Source organism: Cherax quadricarinatus, chromosome 2 (genome assembly GCF_038502225.1).
Source record: "Cherax quadricarinatus isolate ZL_2023a chromosome 2, ASM3850222v1, whole genome shotgun sequence".
Classification (NCBI taxonomy): domain Eukaryota; kingdom Metazoa; phylum Arthropoda; class Malacostraca; order Decapoda; family Parastacidae; genus Cherax; species Cherax quadricarinatus.
In genome coordinates this window covers 77,935,531-77,957,619 of record NC_091293.1, presented here as the reverse complement: position 1 = coordinate 77,957,619, position 22,089 = coordinate 77,935,531, and the positions used below count along the sequence as shown (strand labels likewise).

General features: G+C 42.0%; 1 protein-coding gene across 2 annotated transcripts in view; it reads left to right on the top strand.

Moving 5' to 3' along the window:
- Positions 1-21,405, top strand: part of LOC128684357 (bone morphogenetic protein 10-like) — a 488,158-nt gene extending 466,753 nt beyond the window's left edge. The window contains exon 7 of one of the 2 annotated variants that reach the window (XR_011392489.1): positions 13,558-13,696. Coding sequence is in view for 1 of the 2 variants with exons in the window: in XM_070089116.1 (XP_069945217.1) it covers positions 13,558-13,788 (231 nt within the window). In the remaining variant the exon portion in view is untranslated. Of the gene's footprint in view, positions 1-13,557 lie in introns of both variants that reach the window. The other variant, XM_070089116.1, reaches the window with a different exon arrangement.
- Positions 21,406-22,089: the final 684 nt, after the last annotated feature.

The window sequence follows — 22,089 nt, the reverse complement described above, 5'->3', positions numbered from 1 at the left end:
AGATACATGGGGACTGTACATAAGCAGTGAGACAAGGATTACAATTTAAATGACGACACAGAATATTTACTTACAGTAAGTTCCGAGGGATAGTTCACCTCAGGAACTCAGACTCTAGCCACAGCAAGAGCTCCACAGCACGAGCACTGCTCCAAGCCAGTACTCTGCCCAGTGTCTTCAACAGAGTCTCCTCCTGAGACTCTCCAGCAGCTCTCTCCCAGAGTTCTGCACACAGACACCAGCTCTGGCCAAGTCCAGCCCAGAGCTCTGCACACAGGCCAGAGCTCCGCCAGAATCTTCTCTCTCTAGCAGTTTCTTAGAGCTTATATGGTCCTTAAAGCACCCCCCTAAACTTAAGGTTTTAGGGTTTACCCCCTCCCATGAGGCGTACACCATGTATGTTAACACCTGACACCTCCAGTTATCACACAAAGGGTACACTCTCTAACAATGAGACCTGAGACCTGAAATAGTGAGTGTATTATAGGTACAGGTTATAGCTAGTGTGTGTATTATAAGTACAGGTTATAGATAGAGTGTGTATTCTAAGTACAGGTTATAGATAGTGTGTGTATTATAAGTACAGGTTATAGATAGAGTGTGTATTCTAAGTACAGGTTATAGATAGTGTGTGTATTATAAGTACAGGTTATAGATAGTGTGTGTATTATATGTATAGGTTATAGATAGTGTATTATAAGTACAGGTTATAGATAGTGTGTGTATTCTAAGTACAGGTTATAGATAGTGTGTGTATTATAAGTACAGGTTATAGATAGTGTGTGTGTTATAAGTACAGGTTATAGATAGTGTGTGTATTATAAGTACAGGTTATAGATAGTGTGTGTATTATATGTATAGGTTATAGATAGTGTATTATAAGTACAGGTTATAGATAGTGTGTGTATTCTAAGTACAGGTTATAGACAGTGTGTGTATTATAAGTACAGGTTATAGATAGTGTGTATGTTATAAGTACAGGTTATAGATAGTGTGTGTATTATAAGTACAGGTTATAGATAGTGTGTGTATTATATGTATAGGTTATAGATAGTGTATTATAAGTACAGGTTATAGATAGTGTGTGTATTATAAGTACAGGTTATAGATAGTGTGTGTATTATATGTATAGGTTATAGATAGTGTATTATAAGTACAGGTTATAGATAGTGTGTGTATTCTAAGTACAGGTTATAGATAGTGTGTGTATTATAAGTACAGGTTATAGATAGTGTGTGTATTATAAGTACAGGTTATAGATAGTGTGTGTATTCTAAGTACAGGTTATAGATAGTGTGTGTATTATAAGTACAGGTTATAGATAGTGTGTGTATTATAAGTACAGGTTATAGATAGTGTGTGTATTCTAAGTACAGGTTATAGATAGTGTGTGTATTATAAGTACAGGTTATAGATAGTGTGTGTATTATAAGTACAGGTTATAGATAGTGTGTGTATTATAAGTACAGGTTATAGATAGTGTGTGTATTATATGTACAGGTTATAGATAGTGTGTGTATTATAAGTACAGGTTATAGATAGTGTGTGTATTATAAGTACAGGTTATAGATAGTGTGTGTATTATATGTACAGGTTATAGATAGTGTGTGTATTATAAGTACAGGTTATAGATAGTGTGTGTATTATAAGTACAGGTTATAGATAGTGTGTGTATTATATGTACAGGTTATAGATAGTGTGTGTATTATAAGTACAGGTTATAGATAGTGTGTGTATTATAAGTACAGGTTATAGATAGTGTGTGTATTATATGTACAGGTTATAGATAGTGTGTGTATTATAAGTACAGGTTATAGATAGTGTGTGTATTATAAGTACAGGTTATAGATAGTGTGTGTATTATAAGTACAGGTTATAGATAGTGTGTGTATTATATGTACAGGTTATAGATAGTGTGTGTATTATAAGTACAGGTTATAGATAGTGTGTGTATTATAAGTACAGGTTATAGATAGTGTGTGTATTATATGTACAGGTTATAGATAGTGTGTGTATTATAAGTACAGGTTATAGATAGTGTGTGTATTATAAGTACAGGTTATAGATAGTGTGTGTATTATAAGTACAGGTTATAGATAGTGTGTGTATTATATGTACAGGTTATAGATAGTGTGTGTATTATAAGTACAGGTTATAGATAGTGTGTGTATTATAAGTACAGGTTATAGATAGTGTGTGTATTATAAGTACAGGTTATAGACAGTGTGTGGGTTATAGATAGTGTGTGGGTTATAGACAGTGTATAGGTTATAGATAGTGTGTGTATTATAAGTACAGGTTATAGATAGTGTGTGTATTATAAGTACAGGTTATAGATAGTGTGTGTATTATAAGTACAGGTTATAGATAGTGTGTGTATTATAAGTACAGGTTATAGATAGTGTGTGTATTATAAGTACAGGTTATAGATAGTGTGTGTATTATAAGTACAGGTTATAGATAGTGTGTGTATTATAAGTACAGGTTATAGATAGTGTGTGTATTATAAGTACAGGTTATAGATAGGTATAATAGATAGTGTGTGTATTATAAGTACAGGTTATAGATAGTGTGTGTATTATAAGTACAGGTTATAGATAGTGTGTGTATTATAAGTACAGGTTATAGATAGTGTGTGTATTATAAGTACAGGTTATAGATAGTGTGTGTATTATAAGTACAGGTTATAGATAGTGTGTGTATTCATTATCTGAAGTTAGTACCTGCAAGTGTTATTTTAGTAATAATTAATTATGATACATGACTGCAACTTATGTAATGATATACAATTTGATGAATAATTCTAATCATAAACAAAATGCTTAAACCATTAATTATAAACTTCTGATCTCAGAATTAGGCGATTATAGCCATTTCCAACTTACAGATGAATGTGGATAGTAAATTATAGCGAATTTAAGCCACAAATTATTGTAATGTATAAAACTGCGACAAAGAGATTATCATAACATAATTCAAAACTCTAGATTTTGACTGCACACACTTCCTAATTTTACGTTTAATTGTTATATATATATATATATATATATATATATATATATATATATATATATATATATATATATATATATATATATATATATATATATATATATATATATATATATATATATATATATATATATATATATATATATACATAGTAGGTTGGTAGACAACAACCACCCAGGGAGGTACTACCATCCTGCCAAATGAGTGTAAAACGAAAGTCTGTAATTGTTTTACATGATGGTAGGATTGCTGGTGTCTTTTGTCTGTCTCATAAATATGCAAGATTACAGGTACGTCTTGCTACTTCTACTTACACTTAGGTCACACTACACATACATGTGCACGTTTATTTATACACACTCATCTGAGTTTTCTTTGATTTTATCTTAATAGTTCTTGGTCTTATTACTTTTCCTTTTATATCCATGGGGAAGTGGAATAAGAATCTTTCCTCCGTAAGCCATGCGTGTTGTAAAAGTCAACTAAAATGCCGGGAACAATGGGCTAGTAACCCCTTTTCCTGTAAAGATTGCTAAAAAGAATAAGAAGAAGAAAATTGTTTTCTTTCTTTTTTGGGTCACCCTGCCTCGGTGGGAGACGGCCGACTTGTTGAAAATATATATATATATATATATATATATATATATATATATATATATATATATATATATATATATATATATATATATATATATATATATATATATATATATATATATATATATATATATATAGATTTTTTTATTATTTTATTTATGTGATAATAAATAAAATAATAAAAAATATATATATATATATATATATAGATTGGTGGATGAATTTGGTAGGGTGTGCAAAAGAAGAAAATTAAAGGTGAATACAGGAAAGAGTAAGGTTATGAGGATAACAAAAAGATTAGGTGATGAAAGATTGAATATCAGATTGGAGGGAGAGAGTATGGAGGAGGTGAACGTATTCAGATATTTGGGAGTGGACGTGTCAGCGGATGGGTCTATGAAAGATGAGGTGAATCATAGAATTGATGAGGGAAAAAGAGTGAGTGGTGCACTTAGGAGTCTGTGGAGACAAAGAACTTTGTCCTTGGAGGCAAAGAGGGGAATGTATGAGAGTATAGTTTTACCAACGCTCTTATATGGGTGTGAAGCGTGGGTGATGAATGTTGCAGCGAGGAGAAGGCTGGAGGCAGTGGAGATGTCATGTCTGAGGGCAATGTGTGGTGTGAATATAATGCAGAGAATTCGTAGTTTGGAAGTTAGGAGGAGGTGCGGGATTACCAAAACTGTTGTCCAGAGGGCTGAGGAAGGGTTGTTGAGGTGGTTCGGACATGTAGAGAGAATGGAGCGAAACAGAATGACTTCAAGAGTGTATCAGTCTGTAGTGGAAGGAAGGCGGGGTAGGGGTCGGCCTAGGAAGGGTTGGAGGGAGGGGGTAAAGGAGGTTTTGTGTGCGAGGGGCTTGGACCTCCAGCAGGCATGCGTGAGCGTGTTTGATAGGAGTGAATGGAGACAAATGGTTTTTAATACTTGACGTGCTGTTGGAGTGTGAGCAAAGTAACATTTATGAAGGGGTTCAGGGAAACCGGCAGGCCGGACTTGAGTCCTGGAGATGGGAAGTACAGTGCCTGCACTCTGAAGGAGGGGTGTTAATGTTGCAGTTTAAAAACTGTAGTGTAAAGCACCCTTCTGGCAAGACAGTGATGGAGTGAATGATGGTGAAAGTTTTTCTTTTTCGGGCCACCCTGCCTTGGTGGGAATCGGCCAGTGTGATAATAAAAAATGATAATAATATATGTCGTGCCGAATATGTAAAACTGGTCAATTAGCAAGAACTCATTTAAAATTAAGTCCTTTCTAAAATTTTCTCTTAAACGTTTAAACATATATTTTTTTCATTAATATTGATGTAAAAATTTATAATTTTGCACCAAAAGAATCTTAGAAAACTTACCTAACCTTATTATAACAAGCGCAATTTATTTTAGCCTAACCAAACTAAATACATTTTAGATTTGATTACAATAATTTAATACTAAACAAACACAGTGAAATATAATTTTTTCGTTAGGTTCAGAATGATTTTGGCGAAATTATTGTATAAACAAATTTTCGCTTGTCCTATATGGCAAGATGAACGTTGCTATTTAAGCCAAGATCGCAAGTTCTGCCTATTCGGCACGACATATATATATATATATATATATATATATATATATATATATATATATATATATATATATATATATATATATATATATATATATATATATATATATATATATATATATTTTTATCCAGTATAATTTCGTTAACATTATTGATAGGGATTTTGATCAAGGTTATTGGAAGTGATTAATCAGATATAGTTGGGTAGCATCTCTGTCTCACCAGTATTATCGGAGATTCTCGGTCGGGAGGATCGAGTCTCCACCAGACCTTGACCGATCCTTAAGGGCTTAGCGCTTCAATTAAGGCGTAATGAACTTATGTTTAAAGTTAGACTCTAGTGAAAGTTGTGTGTGTGTGTGTGTGTGTGTGTGTGTGTGTTTGTGTGTGTATATGTGTGTGTGTGTGTGTGTGTGTGTGTGTGTGTGTGTGTGTGTGTGTGTGTGTGTGTGTGTGTGTGTGTGTGTGTGTGTGTGTGTGTGTGTGTGTGTGTGTGTGTGTGTGTTTGTGTGTGTATATGTGTGTGTGTGTGTGTGTGTGTGTGTGTGTGTGTGTGTGTGTGTATGTGTGTGTGTGTGTGTGTGTGTGTGTGTGTGTGTGTGTGTGTGTGTGTGTACTCACCTATTTGTACTCACCTATTTGTGGTTGCAGGGGTCGAGTCCTAGCTCCTGGCCCCGCCTCTTCACCGGTTGCTACTAGGCCCTCTCTCTCCCCGCTCCATGAGCTTTATCAAACCTCGTCTTAAAACTGTGTATGGTTCCTGCCTCCACTACGTCATTTTCTAGGCTATTCCACTGCCTTACAACTCTATGACTGAAGAAATACTTCCTACTATCTCTCTGACTCATTTGTGTCTTCAACTTCCAATTGTGGCCTCTTGTTTCTGTGTCCCCTCCCTGGAACATCCTGTCTTTGTCCACCTTGTCTATTCCACGCAGTATTTTATATGTCGTTATCATGTCTCCCCTGACCCTCCTGTCCTCCAGTGTGGTCAGGCCGTGTGTGTGTGTGTGTGTGTGTGTGAGTGTGTGTGTGTGTGCGTGTGTGTGTGTGTGTGTGTGTGTGTGTGTGTGTGTGTGTGTGTGTGTGTGAGTGTGTGTGTGTGAGTGTGTGTGTGTGTGTGTGTGTGTGTGTGTGTGTGAGTGTGTGTGTGTGTGTGTGTGTGTGTGTGTGTGTGTGTGAGTGTGTGAGTGTGTGTGTGTGTGTGTGTGTGTGTGTGTGTGTGTGTGTGAGTGTGTGAGTGTGTGTGTGTGTACTCACCTAGTTGAGGTTGCGGGGGTCGAGTCCGAGCTCCTGGCCCCGCCTCCTCACTGATCGCTACTAGGTCACTCTCCCTGAGCCGTGAGCTTTATCATACCTCTGCTTAAAGCTATGTATGGATCCTGCCTCCACTACATCGCTTCCCAAACTATTCCACTTAATGACTACTCTGTGGCTGAAGAAATACTTCCTAACATCCCTGTGATTCATCTGTGTCTTCAGCTTCCAACTGTGTCCCCTTGTTACTGTGTCCAATCTCTGGAACATCCTGTCTTTGTCCACCTTGTCAATTCCTCTCAGTATTTTGTATGTCGTTATCATGTCCCCCCTATCTCTCCTGTCCTCCAGTGTCGTCAGGTTGATTTCCCTTAACCTCTCCTCGTAGGACATACCTCTTAGCTCTGGGACTAGTCTTGTTGCAAACCTTTGCACTTTCTCTAGTTTCTTCACGTGCTTGGCTAGGTGTGGGTTCCAAACTGGTGCCGCATACTCCAATATGGGCCTAACGTACACGGTGTACAGGGTCCTGAATGATTCCTTATTAAGATGTCGGAATGCTGTTCTGAGGTTTGCCAGGCGCCCATATGCTGCAGCAGTTATTTGGTTGATGTGCGCTTCAGGAGATGTGCCTGGTGTTATACTCACCCCCAAGATCTTTTTCCTTGAGTGAGGTTTGTAGTCTCTGGCCCCCTAGACTATACTCCGTCTGCGGTCTTCTTTGCCCTTCCCCAATCTTCATGACTTTGCACTTGGTGGGATTGAACTCCAGGAGCCAATTGCTGGACCAGGTCTGCAGCCTGTCCAGATCCCTTTGTAGTTCTGCCTGGTCGTCGATCGAGTGAATTCTTCTCATAACTTCACGTCATCTGCAAACAGGGACACCTCAGAGTCTATTCCTTCCGTCATGTCGTTCACAAATACCAGAAACAGCACTGGTCCTAGGACTGACCCCTGCGGGACCCCGCTGGTCACAGGTGCCCACTCTGACTCCTCGCCACGTACCATGACTCGCTGCTGTCTTCCTGACAAGTATTCCCTGATCCATTGTAGTGCCTTTCCTGTTATCCCTGCTTGGTCCTCCAGTTTTTGCACCAATCTCTTGTGTGGAACTGTGTCAAACGCCTTCTTACAGTCCAAGAAAATGCAATCCACCCACCCCTCTCTCTCTTGTCTTACTGCTGTCACCATGTAGGTTTGTGACACAGGATTCCCCGTCCCTGAAACCATGTTGGCTGCTGTTGATGAGATCGTTCCTTTCTAGGTGTTCCACCACTCTTCTCCTGATAATCTTCTCCATGATTTTGCATACTATACATGTCAGTGACACTGGTCTGTAGTTTAATGCTTCATGTCTGTCTCCTTTTTTAAAGATTGGGACTACATTTGCTGTCTTCCATGCCTCAGGCAATCTCCCTGTTTCGATAGATGTATTGAATATTGTTGTTAGGGGTACACATAGCACCACTGCTCCCTCTCTCAATACCCATGGGGAGATGTTATCTGGCCCCATTGCCTTTGAGGTATCTAGCTCACTCAGAAGCCTCTTCACTTCTTCCTCGGTGGTGTGCACTGTGTCCAGCACTTGGTGGTGTGCCCCACCTCTCCGTCTTTCTGGAGTCCCTTCTGTCTCCTCTGTGAACACTTCTTTGAATCTCTTGTTGAGTTCTTCACATACTTCACGGTCATTTCTTGTTGACTCTTCTCCTTCCTTCCTTAGCCTGATTACCTGGTCCTTGACTGTTGTTTTCCTCCTGATGTGGCTGTACAACAGTTTTGGGTCAGATTTGGCTTTCGCTGCTATGTCATTTTCATGTTGTCTTTGGGCCTCCCTTCTTATCTGTGCATATTCGTTTCTGGCTCTACGACTGGTCTCCTTATTCTCCTGGGTCCTTTGCCTTCTATATTTCTTCCATTCCCTAGCACACTTGGTTTTTGCCTCCCTGCACCTTTGGGTAAACCATGGGCTCATCCTGGCTTTTTCATTATTCCTGTTACCCTTGGGTACAAACCTCTCCTCAGCCTCCTTGCATTTTGTTGCTACATATTCCATCATCTCATTAACTGGCTTCCCTGCCAGTTCTCTGTCCCACTGAACCCCGTTCAGGTAGTTCCTCAGTCCTGTGTAGTCCCCTTTCTTGTAGTTTGGCTTCATTCGTCCTGGCCTTCCTGCTTCTCCCTCCACTTGTAGCTCTACTGTGTATTCGAAGCTTAAAACCACATGGTCACTGGCCCCAAGGGGTCTTTCGTATGTGATGTCCTCGATATCTTCACTACTCAAGGTGAATACTAAGTCCAGCCTTGCTGGTTCATCCTCTCCTCTGTGTGTGTGTGTGTGTGTGTGTGTGTGTGTGTGTGTGTGTGTGTGTGTGTGTGTGTGTGTGTGTGTGTGTGTGTGTGTACTCACCTATTTGTACTCACCTATTTGTGGTTGCAGGGGTCGATTCATAGCTCCTGGCCCCGCCTCTTCACTGATTGCTACTAGGTCCTCTCTCTCCCTACTCCATGAGCTTTATCATACCTCGCCTTAAAACTATGTATGGTTCCTGCCTCCACTACTTCACTTTCTAGGCTATTCCATGGCTTGACTACTCTATGACTGAAGAAATACTTCCTAACATCCCTTTGATTCATCTGAGTCTTCAACTTCCAATTGTGACCTCTTGTGTCTGTGTCCCATCTCTGGAACATCCCGTCTTTGTCCACCTCGTCTATTCCGCGCAGTATTTTATATGTCGTTATCATGTCTCCCCTGACCCTCCTGGCCTCCAGTGTCGTCAGGCCGATTTCCCTCAACCTTTCTTCGTAGGACAATCCCCGTAGCTCTGGCACTAGTCTTGTTGCAAACCTTTGCACTTTCTCCAATTTCTTGACGTGCTTGACTAGGTGTGGATTCCAAACTGGTGCTGCATACTCCAATATGGGCCAGACGTAAATGGTATACAGAGTCTTGAACGACTCCTTACTGAGGTATCGGAACGCTATCCGTAGGTTTGCCAGGCGCCCGTATGCTGCAGCAGTTATCTGATTGATGTGCGCCTCAGGAGATATGCTCGGTGTTATACTCACCCCCAGATCTTTTTCCTTGAGTGAGGTTTGCAGACTTTGGCCATCTAAACTATATTGTGTCTGCGGTCTTCTTTGCCCTTCCCCAATCTTCATGACTTTGCATTTGGCGAGGTTAAACTCAAGGAGCCAGTTGCTGGACCAGGCTTGTAGCCTGTCCAGGTCTCTTTGTAGTCCTGCCTGATCCTCATCCGATTTGATTCTTCTCATTAACTTCACATCGTCCGCAAACAAGGACACTTCTGAGTCTATCCCTTCCGTTATGTCATTCACATATACCAAGAACAGCACAGGTCCTAGGACTGACCCCTGTGGAACCCCGCTTGTCACAGGCGCCCACTTTGACACCTCGTCACGTACCATGACTCGTTGTTGCCTCCCTGTAAGGTATTCTCTTATCCATTGCAGTGCCTTTCCTGTTATGTGTGCCTGATCCTCTAGCTTTTGCAGTAACCTCTTGTGAGGAACTGTGTCGAAGGCCTTCTTGCAGTCCAAAAAAATGCAGTCGATCCACCCCTCTCTTTCTTGTCTTACTTCTGTCACCTTGTCATAAAACTCTAATAGGTTTGTGACCTTGCATGACCTTGCATACTATACACGTTAGTGATACAGGTCTGTAGTTTAGTGCCTCATGTCTGTCTCCCTTTTTAAAAATTGGGACTACATTTGCCGTCTTCCATACCTCGGGGAGTTGCCCAGTTTCAAATGATGTGTTGAAGATCTTTGTTAATGGTACACACAATGTCTCTGCTCCCTCTTTAAGGACCCACGGAGAAATGTTGTCTGGTCCCACCGCCTTTGAGGTGTCAAGTTCGCATAGCAGCTTCTTCACCTCCTCCTTGGTTATATGTACCTCATCCAGCACTTGCTGGTGTGCCCCCCTGTTCTGATTTCCTGGAGTCCTACTGGTTTCCACTGTAAATACCTCTTTAAATCTTGTGTTGAGCTCCTGACATACCTCTTGGTCGTTTCTTGTGAATTCCCCATCACCCTTCCTCAGTCTGATTACCTGGTCCTTGACTGTTGTTTTCCTCCTGATGTGGCTGTACAACAGCTTTGGGTCAGTCTTTACTTTTGATGCTATGTCATATTCATATTGTCTCTGAGCCTCCCTTCTTATCTGTGCATATTCGTTTATGGCTCTTCGGCTGATTTCTTTATTTTCCTGAGTTCTCTGTCTTGTACCTTTTCCATTCTCTAGTACACCTAGTTTTTGCCTCCCTACACCTTTGGGTGAACCAAGGACTCGTTCTGTTCTTCCCATTATTTCTGTTTCCCTTGGGAACAATCCTCTCCTCTGCCTCCTTGCATTTTGTTGCCACATAGTCCATCATTTCTTGTACTGGTTTTCCTGTCAGTTCCCTCTCCCACTGAATGTCTTGAAGGAAGTTCCTCATGCCTGAGTAGTTCCCCCTTTTGTAGTTTGGTTTTTCCCAGCCTATTCCTGCTACTCTCTCCACTTGGAGCTCAACTATGTAGTCGAAGCACAGAACCACATGATCACTAGCTCCCAGGGGCCTTTCATACATGATACCCTCGATGTCCGAACTACTCAAGGTGAATACAAGGTCCAGCCTTGCTGGTTCATCCTCTCCTCTCTCTCTGGTAGTGTCTCTAACATGTTGATGCATGAGGTTTTCCAGTACCACATCCATCATCTTGGCTCTCCATGTTTCGGGACCCCCATGGGGCTCCAGGTTTTCCCAGTCAATCTCCTTGTGATTGAAATCACCCATAACTAGTAACTTTGCTCCCCCCATGTGTGCTCTCCTGGCCACCTCGGCTAGTGTGTCGATCATTGCTCTGTTGCTCTCATCGTATTCTTCTCTTGGCCTCCTGCAGTTCTGTGGTGGGTTGTACATTACTGCAATTATCATCTTATGTCCCTCAGACTGGATTGTTCCTACTAAGTAGTCTCTTTCGCCCGTGCCATCCATTCCTTCCATTTTCTCAAAACCCCACTGGTTTTTAATGAGCAGTGCAACTCCTCCTCCCCTCTCCTCCCTCTGTCTTTCCTGAGGATTTGATATCCAGATGGAAAGATTGAATCTGTTATTATTCTGGTGAGTTTTGTTTCTGTGAGTGCTATTATGACTGGGATGTCTCCTTGATTCTTTCGTGCCACTCCTCATACTTGTTTGTTATTCCATCTGCATTTGTATACCACACCTTCAACTTCTTTTCTAAGACTGTGGTCTGGGAGGTATATTGGAGTTGGGGAAGTGGGAGACCTGGTAAGGAACTATGGGTTGTTGCTGTGGGGGTGGAGTTTGTAATGTAGTGGGTGGGGGCATTGGATGTGGCATGGGTGTTTTGATTTAGAGTGTTTGGTTGCACTGGGGTTGACCTGGTTGGGAGGCTTCTATAGGAAGTTGTGAGGGAGGCTGTATTTTATCTTCTTCCTGGGTCTGGGATCTCCTGTCTGTCTTCTCCATCCCCTCTCTTTCCTCCTTTCGCCTTTGTACCATCTCTCTCAGTTTCTGCCTTTCTTCTTGTGTTCTGTTGCGGTCGAGATACACCTTCCTGTATTCCGGCATGTCCCTTAATCGTGCTTTCTCCTGCAGGATCCTGGGCCGAGTCGCTTCTGCCTTGAAGGTCACTTTCGCTGGCCGGGTTCTTTTTTTTACAAACCCCCCTATTCTCCGAAAATTTTCCAGCTGGGTCATGTCGTCTTCTCCTATTGCTTTCATGATGCTTTCAATTGCTTTTTTTTCCCTTGTTTTCTTGCTTCATATGTTTCCCCTTCAACTTCCTGGAGCCCATACACAAAGACTGACCTCACCCTTTCATTCTCCCACTGCATATCCCTGTGTATCCCCTCATTTAATTTGGTTTCCTCCACTGCAGCTTTCCTTTCTTCCGTTTCACTGGCTAATGTACTTGGGCTCAGTGGCCTGTCATTTTCCCTTCTCGGCTTTCCTTGGGCTCTGTTGTTGTCTGTTAGGGCCTCCACATAAAGCTTAGCTCTTTCATTTACTACAGTTTCTTCTGATAGAGCTTCTCCATGCAGTTGTGCCCCTTCTTTCCCTACAGTCCCCTTATTTGTGGCTGAGATAGCAGTCTCTGTTGTCAATCCCAAAATGTTCTTTAGTTCTTTAGGCTGTTTCAGATTTTTCAGTTCTTCTTCTAAACTCTGTATCCTAGCCTCTGCCGCTTTGACATGCACCTCCCACTTCCTGCTTTCCATATCTATCCTCTCTTCCATTCTCATGCTAAGTTCTTCTAGTTTCTGTGTGTGTGTGTGTGTGTGTGTGTGTGTGTGTGTGTGTGTGTGTGTGTGTGTGTGTGTGTGTGTGTGTGTGTGTGTGTGTGTGTGTGTGTTTGTGTGTGTGTGTGTGTGTGTGTGTGTGTGTGTGTGTGTGTGTGTGTGTGTGTGTGTGTGAATGTGACAGAGAACTTACACACCTGAGACAGGTGAGGTGAAGCAGCTGGAGGCGGCGTCACTGGTGGCTACCTGGAAGGTGTCTACCTGGAGAGAATTCCGGGGATCAACGCCTCCGCGGCCCGGTCCACGACCAGGCCTCCCGGTGGATCAGGGCCTGGTCAACTAGGTTGTTACTGCTGGCTGCACGTAGTCCAACATACGAACCACAGCCCGGTTGATCCGGCACTGACTTTAGGTATCTGTCCAGCTCCCTCTTGAAGGTAACCAGGGGCCTATTGGTAATTCCCCTTATGGCTGGTGGGAGGCTGTTGAACAGTCTTGGGCCCCGGATACTTATTGTGATTTCTCTTAGTGTACTAATGACCCCCCCTACTTTTTATTGGGCGTATGTTGCATCGCCTGCCATGTCTTTTGCTGTCGTAGGAAGTGATTTCTGTGTACAGACAAGTGTCGGACAAGTGTCATATTAATGGTTAACAAAACCAACCATGAGATGAATAAGAAATTCTCAACCCAATACTGAGAATAAATATGAAGAGATATTTTAGGTGACTGATTCCCTAGCATCTTCACGTTCTCCGTTGTTTATTCTCTGTATTTGACTGATAAAACCACTGGTTGGCAAAAAAATCCTGGACTGTTTACACTTATGGAACACTCTCTCTCTCCCTACAGGCCAACCAGTGTAGTGGTAAGTGTTTCTACCCACTAGCATCCCACCTGAGCCCCACCAAGCATGCTGTTATTCAGAACCTGGTACACTCTGTTCATCCAGACCGCACCTCCCGGGCCTGCTGCGTACCCACCCGTCTGGGCTCCATTTCCCTCCTGTACGTGGAGAACGGTGTCACCACCATCAAGTACGACTACGGCGACATGGTGGTGGAAGAGTGCGGCTGTAGATAGTTGGTGGTGGCAGAGTGAAGGAACCAGTAGTGGGTGGTGATCAGTGGTGATAGTGTTGAGGGAAACTCAATGGTGCACCAAGGAACAAGGAAATATTGTGGCGTTGATAAGTTAGACATAATCACAGTGGTGTTACAGGGAAGTCAGAAACAAGTAACAACAACAGGCAGAAGACATTAAGGAACCATTGTTGTGCTAATTAAAGCTGTTATTAAAGGACATAACACTATTGTATTGCTAACATCGTTAATTTAGATTATATAATGAACAAGGTTGAGTGTGTCGACAATATGTGAATCGTGAAGCCTTGTTGTGATTTTGACATCTGTCAAGGTTGTGGTGTTGACGTGTACCAAGGAGACTTAGTGGTGCTGAAGTACGTGATGGAGCCTTGTGGTGCTCACATGTGTCAGAGAGCCTTAAGGTGCTGAAGCATGTCAAGAAAATTTAATGGTGCTGACATGTATCAAGGAGTCATGTGGTGCTGACGTGTGTCAGACTTAATGGTGCTGACGTGTGTCAAATAGACTTAATGGTGCTGACGTGTGTCAAGGAGACTTAATGGTGCTGACATGTGTCAGGGAGACTTAATGGTGCTGATAATGGAGTCAGTATGATACAAAAATCAAGTGTGTGGCTTCATTGTTTACGAAAAAAATATTTGTAGGAATACGATTTGAATTGCCAGTAAGACGTCTATGTTAGAACATTTATTGTTAAATTTTATATTTTAGGGTAGAAAAAGTGCCTTAGTATAACTTATAGAATCACTTATGTACTCTTGTAAATGTATATGTATGTATGTGTACAAAGAATTACGTGAAATCCTTAGTATATAAGAGTAAACTAACCTAACCTAACCTAACCAATCCAAAACCTAATCGAACCTAACGTAAGCTAAAGTGACTTTAAAAATAAAAAATACAATAAACAAATAACCCAAACGTAGGAGACTGAAACTCATGGACTATCAGAAGCGCGAGTTCTGACGCGGGTCTTTGCCAGATGGTGACCCGTCACTGGCTCCCGAAGGAGCGTCGGAGTTTGTACAAGTGATGTACAGTTTACAGCACTATGCTGCGGGAAGCCCTATCAGAAGGGTACGGTGAGTCTTCTTCAGCACAAGTGGTGTAGCAGTTAGCTACAATCGTCGTAGACGCCCTGTAGCTGGGACACAGCACATCTTGGGTTCCAGTGTTGTCTTGGAGCCGGTGTCTACGATGGTGTCTGTCATCTACAACTTAGCAGACTCGTCTGCTACTTTTGCTTCCTTTCCTTGAAGTGTATGTCCATCGCTTGGCGACAGGCTTTCGTTTTTCCGTTTATCTCAAGCCAATATACAGTAGCATGTACACTGTACAGTCACTAATTTTCCTACCATGTTTCCTCTGTCGAGAAGTGTTCTTATTTCTCTCTTTTGCATTTGTGACCTTCAATTTCTTGATTTATAAATTTCCAATCTTCGTAGATCGTTCTCTCGCCTTGGCTAATTCTTTTCTGTGAAATCTGTTGTATGCCTTCAATATATTACCAGGCTCCCAAATCTTAACAACACCCTCTGTTCTTTAGACATTAAACTTACTCTTCGCCAAACTAACACCATCCATAGTAAACTGGTTTGTTCCTCACCTGCCATTGATTCTTCGGGACTCTACTCCATTTCCTGCTCCTCTTATCTTCTCCAGTACTTTGGAGACAGACTTAAGGAGCTCAAAAGAAGTGTTAGCCTTGCCATCCTACTAACTGATCCTCTAATAAAACTGTCTACCATTCTCCTAGTCTTCACAGTCGCCGTCTTGTTGAAGCATCCCTTAAACACAACTTTCCTAATATTTATCTTAGTCTTGGCTTTGTCTCTGTCGATGCCTTCCTTTCTCATTACATTTTCAAATGCACTGAACTTTAGAAGACTCATGACATGACCTGATCTTTATCTCCTCCTCTCCTTACCTCTTCACCTTTCCTATATTTGTTATTGTTATTGCCTTGGTGGGTTCTATCCTATGGGAGGTTTTGTCCCACAGGGGATTTTGTCCTGCCCCCATGGGACATTAGCTCTACTGCAGTGCTCCTCTGTTCTCTTGTTCCTTAGGCTACTTTACCACTACTACTACTACTACTACTACTTTTCACCATTGCCATTGCTGCACGCTTCTACTACTACTAACTACCACTACTAACATTCCCTCCTCCCGTTCTACCACTCGTCCTCCGTCCCATTGTATATTCTGGCTCCCTTCTCTTCGCACTTCTCTGTGTGACTAGTGTATACCAAATTCTCGGGTACCTGTCCATACTCCACTGCATTACACTGCAGTTTAATATCTACTTCAAGTGGTATACAGTCTCCTCTTTATATCTTTCTCCTTCTCTGCCATTGTCCATTTTTTATGTGGCATCTCTGATTTCTTCCCTACCTCCTCCTCTCCTCTTGGTAGAAGATTTTAATGTTCATCACTCCCTCTTGTGGCGACCAGTTAGAGGCTCTTCTCACTTCCCTTCCCCTCCATGTTTTAAATATGGTGCTCCCACTCATTTTGACTCTCCCACTCAAACTTGCTCTTGCATCGATCTCTCAATTTGCTCCTCTTCAACTGCACTCAACTTATATGCTCTGTGCTCCCTGATCTACATGACAACGATTATTTTCCCATCCTATTTACTCCCCATTCGTATTCTCGACCGCCTCACAGCCCACGTTGGCAGTCTGAACGGGCGAATCGGGCTATTTACTCAAGTCAAACTGTTTTTAGTGACGAACTTTCTCCTTTGTCCTCAACGGCTGAACTATTACAATCATTTTTGTCATCGATTTTACTCGCAGCCTCGAACACAATTCCCCAAACTTCAGGTAGGTACCCTCAGAAATGCGTGCCTTGGTGGTCTCCTACTTGTGCTCGTGCAGTGCGTTTGAGACGTGCTGCATGGAGCCCATATCGTTATAATAGAACCACAGAGTGATCCTTGATTTTAAGTGGGCGAGAGCGGTTGCCCGACGTGTCATCCGAGAAGCTATGAGTGCAGTCTGGAAAAAAGTACCGAACTTGAGTGGTAATTACTCTCCAGACCCGGCACCCTCTTGAAGTTGCCACGGAAATTAAAAATCATCTTGTCCGTGTCCCTCAGGGGCTCCATCTATGCCCCTTAGACTTAGACTTTTCTTCTAGCATAGAAGAGTCTTATTAATGTGCCTTTTACACTAATAGAACTAGAATCAACAGTTTCCGCTTGCCGACCATCGGCAGTTGGTTCTGATGGCATTTATATTCCTATGCTTCAACGTTTACATCCGTTAGCCTTTGCAGTCCTCTTACGTCTTTTTAATTAATTTTATTTGGTCACAAGGAGTTCTTCCCCAACTGTGAAAATCTGCCATTGTTCAGCCTTTTCGTAAACAAGGTACTTCGGGACATGATACCTCACGATATCGTCCCGTTGCACTTAACAGTGCAGTTTGCAAGGTGATGGAACGTATCGTACATAGACGTTAGATGTGGTATTTAGAGACACACAATAGTTTCTCCACTAGTCAGTATGGCTTTCGTAAGGGCCGTTCCACTATTGACCCTTTACTCCGCTTAGATACGTATGTTCATAAGGCCTTTGCTAGTAACCACTCAGTTATCGCAGTCTTTCTTTATCTTGAAAAGGCATATGACACTACTTGGAGATATAACATTTAAGCCCAAGTTCATTTCTTAGGCCTCTGGGGAAATCTGTCATTTTTTCCTTAAAAACTTCTTATCTGAGAGACATTTCCGTGTTCGGGTCAATAATTTGCTTTCCCCGGATTTTATCCAAGCTGAAGGTGTCCCTCAGGGATTTGTCTAACTTAGCACCACATTTTTTCTCCTTGCTATAAATGATCTGGCCTCTGTTCTCCCAACTAATATTCGATCATCACTCCATGTTGATGACTTTCCTATAGCTTGTGCAGGCACTGACTGCTGCCTAGTAGCAGCCTCACTCCAGAATGCTGTCAACAGTGTTTCTCATTGGCCCACTACTCATGGGTTTAAATTTTCTAGTTCTAAACTACAACAAATTACTTTCACCAGACTTTCAATCGTCCCTGATTCTCCATTGTACCTGTATGGCTCACATATCCCTGAACGTGATAAGATCAGATTTCTCGACCTTCTGTTTGATAGACGGTTGTCCTGGAAACCTCAGATTATCTCCTCGAAAGCAACTTGGCATAGCTGGCTGAACCTCCTTAAACTCTCGCTCGTCTTTCTTGGGGGAGGATCGTCGAACTCTCTTTCGATAGTATTCAGCCCTAATTTTATCGAAACGAGATTATGGCCACCAGACATTTTCTGCGGCTTCTCCGGTAACTCTTTCTAAACTTGATCCCATCCATCAACTAGATATTTTTCGCTCCTCACCTGTCGGGAACCTATATACAGAGACAAATATTCTATCCTTGAATGATCGCAGTGATGCCCATCGCCTCCGTTATTTTGTCCGTTCTCGTGACCTTCATAATCCTTCTTCATCCAGGATAGTAATAGACGTTAGTAGAGGTCCATTATTTGTTCACCGCCCATATTTACTCCGTCCATTGTCTCTATATCTTCACCCGCTCTTGTCTTCTCTTCAGTTGCTCTCTTTATATGTTCATGTATCATCTAACCTTTCTCTTTCCCCTTGGGAGGTTCCGACAGTTCGTTTGTTCTTCCCCACTGCTATGTGCAAAAGCCCCAATACCTACAGTTGCTTCTCACTCCCTTTTTCTTAACCACTTCCGGTCTCATTCTCATGCAGTCGCAGTGTACAATGATGGTTCTAAATCCTCTGACGGTGTCGAGTTTGCAGCAGTGTTCCCGCACAGTGTAGTGCGAGGTCATTTATTTGACTCACCTAGCATTTTTACAGTTGAACTTTATGCAGTTCTCATAGCGATTATCCATATTGCATCCATGCCTACCTAATCGTTTGTGGTATTTTCTGACTCCTTTAGTGATTTGCAAGATATCAAAAAATTTAATTCGTGTCTTTCCCTGGTTCTTCGCATACAACTTTGATTGCGCCGCATTTCTATCAAAAACAAAGAAATTGTTTTCTTTTGGGTCCCTGATCACATTGATATTCTGGGCAGCGAGCAGACAGACTCTGCTGCGCGGTCAGCGGTACATGACCTTCTGTTTCCTATAGAAGTATTCCATTCTCAAATTATTTTGCTGTAGATTTAGCCATCTTCATAACCATTGGCAACATCGTTGGTCTGAGTTGATTTATAACAAATTACATTCTACCAAGCCGAGTTTGGGATCCTGGCCTTATCATGGATGTCGTGGCTGGGAAACTACGCTCTCCCGTCTTCGCATCGGACACACATCTTACTCACGGGTATCTCATGGAGAGACGCCCAGTCCCACTCTGTGTGAACTGTCAAGTTCCAATATCATTTTGCCATATTCTATTGGACTGTCCTGTCTATCAACGAGCAAGCAGAATTTTCTTCCAACGTCATCACCGCTGAAACACCCTTACTCTATCTTCCCTCCTCGCTGACGGCCCCTCCTTTGACACAGACTCCCTCTTTGACTTTTTGCAACTGATTTATTGCACGACCTTTGACTGTAATTCTTTTAGCACCCTTCACCGCCCTCACAAACTTTACCTCCTTATACTTCCAACCTTGCAGCGCTGTATTACCCTGGTGGGTTTAGCTCTTGGTTTTGGTTATAAAAATAATAACGAGTGACCAGTTAATGGTCCAAGTCAGACCGAAACGTCGTCGTAAGTTTCAGTCTCCTACGTGTGGGTTATTTTATGTATTGTAACCTAACCTAACTTAACCCAGTCTAATTTAACCTAAACTAACTTTGCTTAATCTAACCAAACCAAGTCTACTCTAACCTAGTCTAACCTAACTTAACTTAGCCTAATACAACCTCACTTAAGCTAATTAACAGGCATCGAGAAATGGTGTGGTCTTAAAGAGATAGTGTTGGTGTAGGAGGATGTTGGCTAATTCCTCCCTATAATGTATTCAGGTGTTGTTGCTGTTGTTATATTCACACAAGAACTGTCATTTATCATTTCTACTGAATCTCAGATTCTCAAAATCTACGTTTTAGTTAATGTATTTACTGATTTTTCTTAAGGGTTTCCTATAATAACCAAGAGTGACAAGATTACGCATAATTACTAGGAATTTCACGTATAACCTGGTTTCACTGTAACGTTTGTGACTGGACACCAGTCTGTATACAATGTCTTGTTTTCAAACGCTCTAATTTGTCTCAGTGAATAATGGGCAGTATGTAATTAAGTTTTAGTCCATGTACAGTACATTAAGGAAAATGAAGCTGAGATACTGTTTATCATTAATTTAAGAAATACTAACTAAAAATGAACACACACACAACTTTACACTCATACATTTCCAAACGCAAATAAATCAAGACTTTTTTCACGGAATCTGTAAGAGCTCGTTTGGGTCTTACTCTGATGAAGGATACACAGACCCAGAATAACGAGAGAGCGCCATGTAAGCAGGTATACTGTATGTACAGTGGCTAAGTTGGCTTGGCTTAACATACATAAATAAACACCTCCATTATCCTGCAGTCACAGCCTAGCTGTCAGCCTCGCGGTAACGAGATGAATTTAGGCTATCATTATCCTCAGAGGAAAGTGCAAACCAGGTTCGATCCAGTCCAATTCAGCAACAAGAGAGCCCCTCCCCCACCATCCATTCTTGAAGGGATAGGCTGAGTTATGAAAATTTAGACACAAGTGCAACATTTGGTTATCTTTATTGTAGACATTTCGCCATCCAGTGGCTTTTTAAATACAAATTCAAGGACATGAATGGAAGACAGAAGAACTATATACAAAAGATGAGGTAATCAGTCCCTCAGCCTTGGTGTTGGTGTGAAGAGCACCGTAGTCATGGATAGGATAGGATAGGACTCACAGGTAAGTACCCACGAGGGGCGAGGGGCAAGTGGGGACAGTGCGAAGAATAGACGGTGAGAGGAATGTCTTGAGTCGAAGAGAGAAGAGTCAGGACTAGACCCAACTGCTAAGCCACAATAACGATAACAAAAGACGATGTAGATACAACAGGAGCTCTGCAGGCACTGACTGCAACTTGCTGGACGAAAAATTGCTGCATCTTGATGTTGATTGGCGGCTGGCAGGAGCTGGAGGAGTGGTCAAGGGAGGCAAGCTTCTTGATTGGTCAGGTGTCTTTTATATGTGTGTCTGGAGTTACTTCGTTTCTTTCGTGAAGGAGGCATTCCTTATGTTGTGCAGTTTTTGGATGGAAACGATCTGTAGTCTTGTAATCTTAGGTCGAAATGCTGGGTTGGCTAGTAACTGGTCAAAGGTCATCTGGAGAGTAGTGATGGAGCAGTGGGATCCTTTACGGTTTGTAAACTTGACTCTACTGTCGATTATTTTCTTGTACAAAGTGTCGACATCCATGTTAGGTTCTTGGTCAGGAGTCGTATAAAAAGTTATATCTTTCCAGTGCAGGTATTGATCTTGATGTTGGTCTTCTATATTAATACGTCGAGAGATAGCTGGAGAGGTTTTTGTTGGTGGTTGCCGCATTGAAGGTTCTTTCAATGTTGGTGTCTCCGCTAGAGAGTGTGTAGAAGACTGTGGGAGAATCGTGGCTTCTGATTGGTCCATATGAGTAGTGGTGGGTGGAGGTGAAGGAGGTACGCCGCCACGACGAGCCAATCGACGAGCAGGAGGCGATCGACGAATAGGAGGCCTTGTTGGAGTGACGTCACTAGGTGTTGGTGGTGTTGGAGCTGCTGATGCAGAAGTGTTGATTAGATCCTTGGTAAATTTGAGTATTTCTTCCGAAGGTGGAGATGCTGGGAATATAAATGATGGCATATTATTTAGTGCAAATAACTCGTTGATGGTAGAGTTAAAAGATCCAGGTACAGCCATATTCTGCATGTGAGCGTATAGTAGACAGTAGTGGATCTTGGTTACGTCACAAGCTGGAGGAGTGATAATGGTGGAGGCTGGCTGAGTAGTAGCTTGAAGTAATTTCGTAGTATTAGCTTGGATCTTTGCAATTGCTGCATACGTTGGTGTGTTGCTAGTAGGTTTTTTCTTTGCTGCTTCTTGTGTTTTCTTCACAATATCCTTACGTGTAGGACATTTTGCTGCCAGTGTATGGTGGTCGTTACTTTTACAGTTTAAGCACGATGGTTGTGGTGGAGTAGCAATGGTGCAGGAACTGAAGGTGTGTCCCTCACTACCACATGTAGTGCAGAACTTCTTCTCTTTTACAGGACATGCTTTGGTGGTGTGATGGTAAGAATA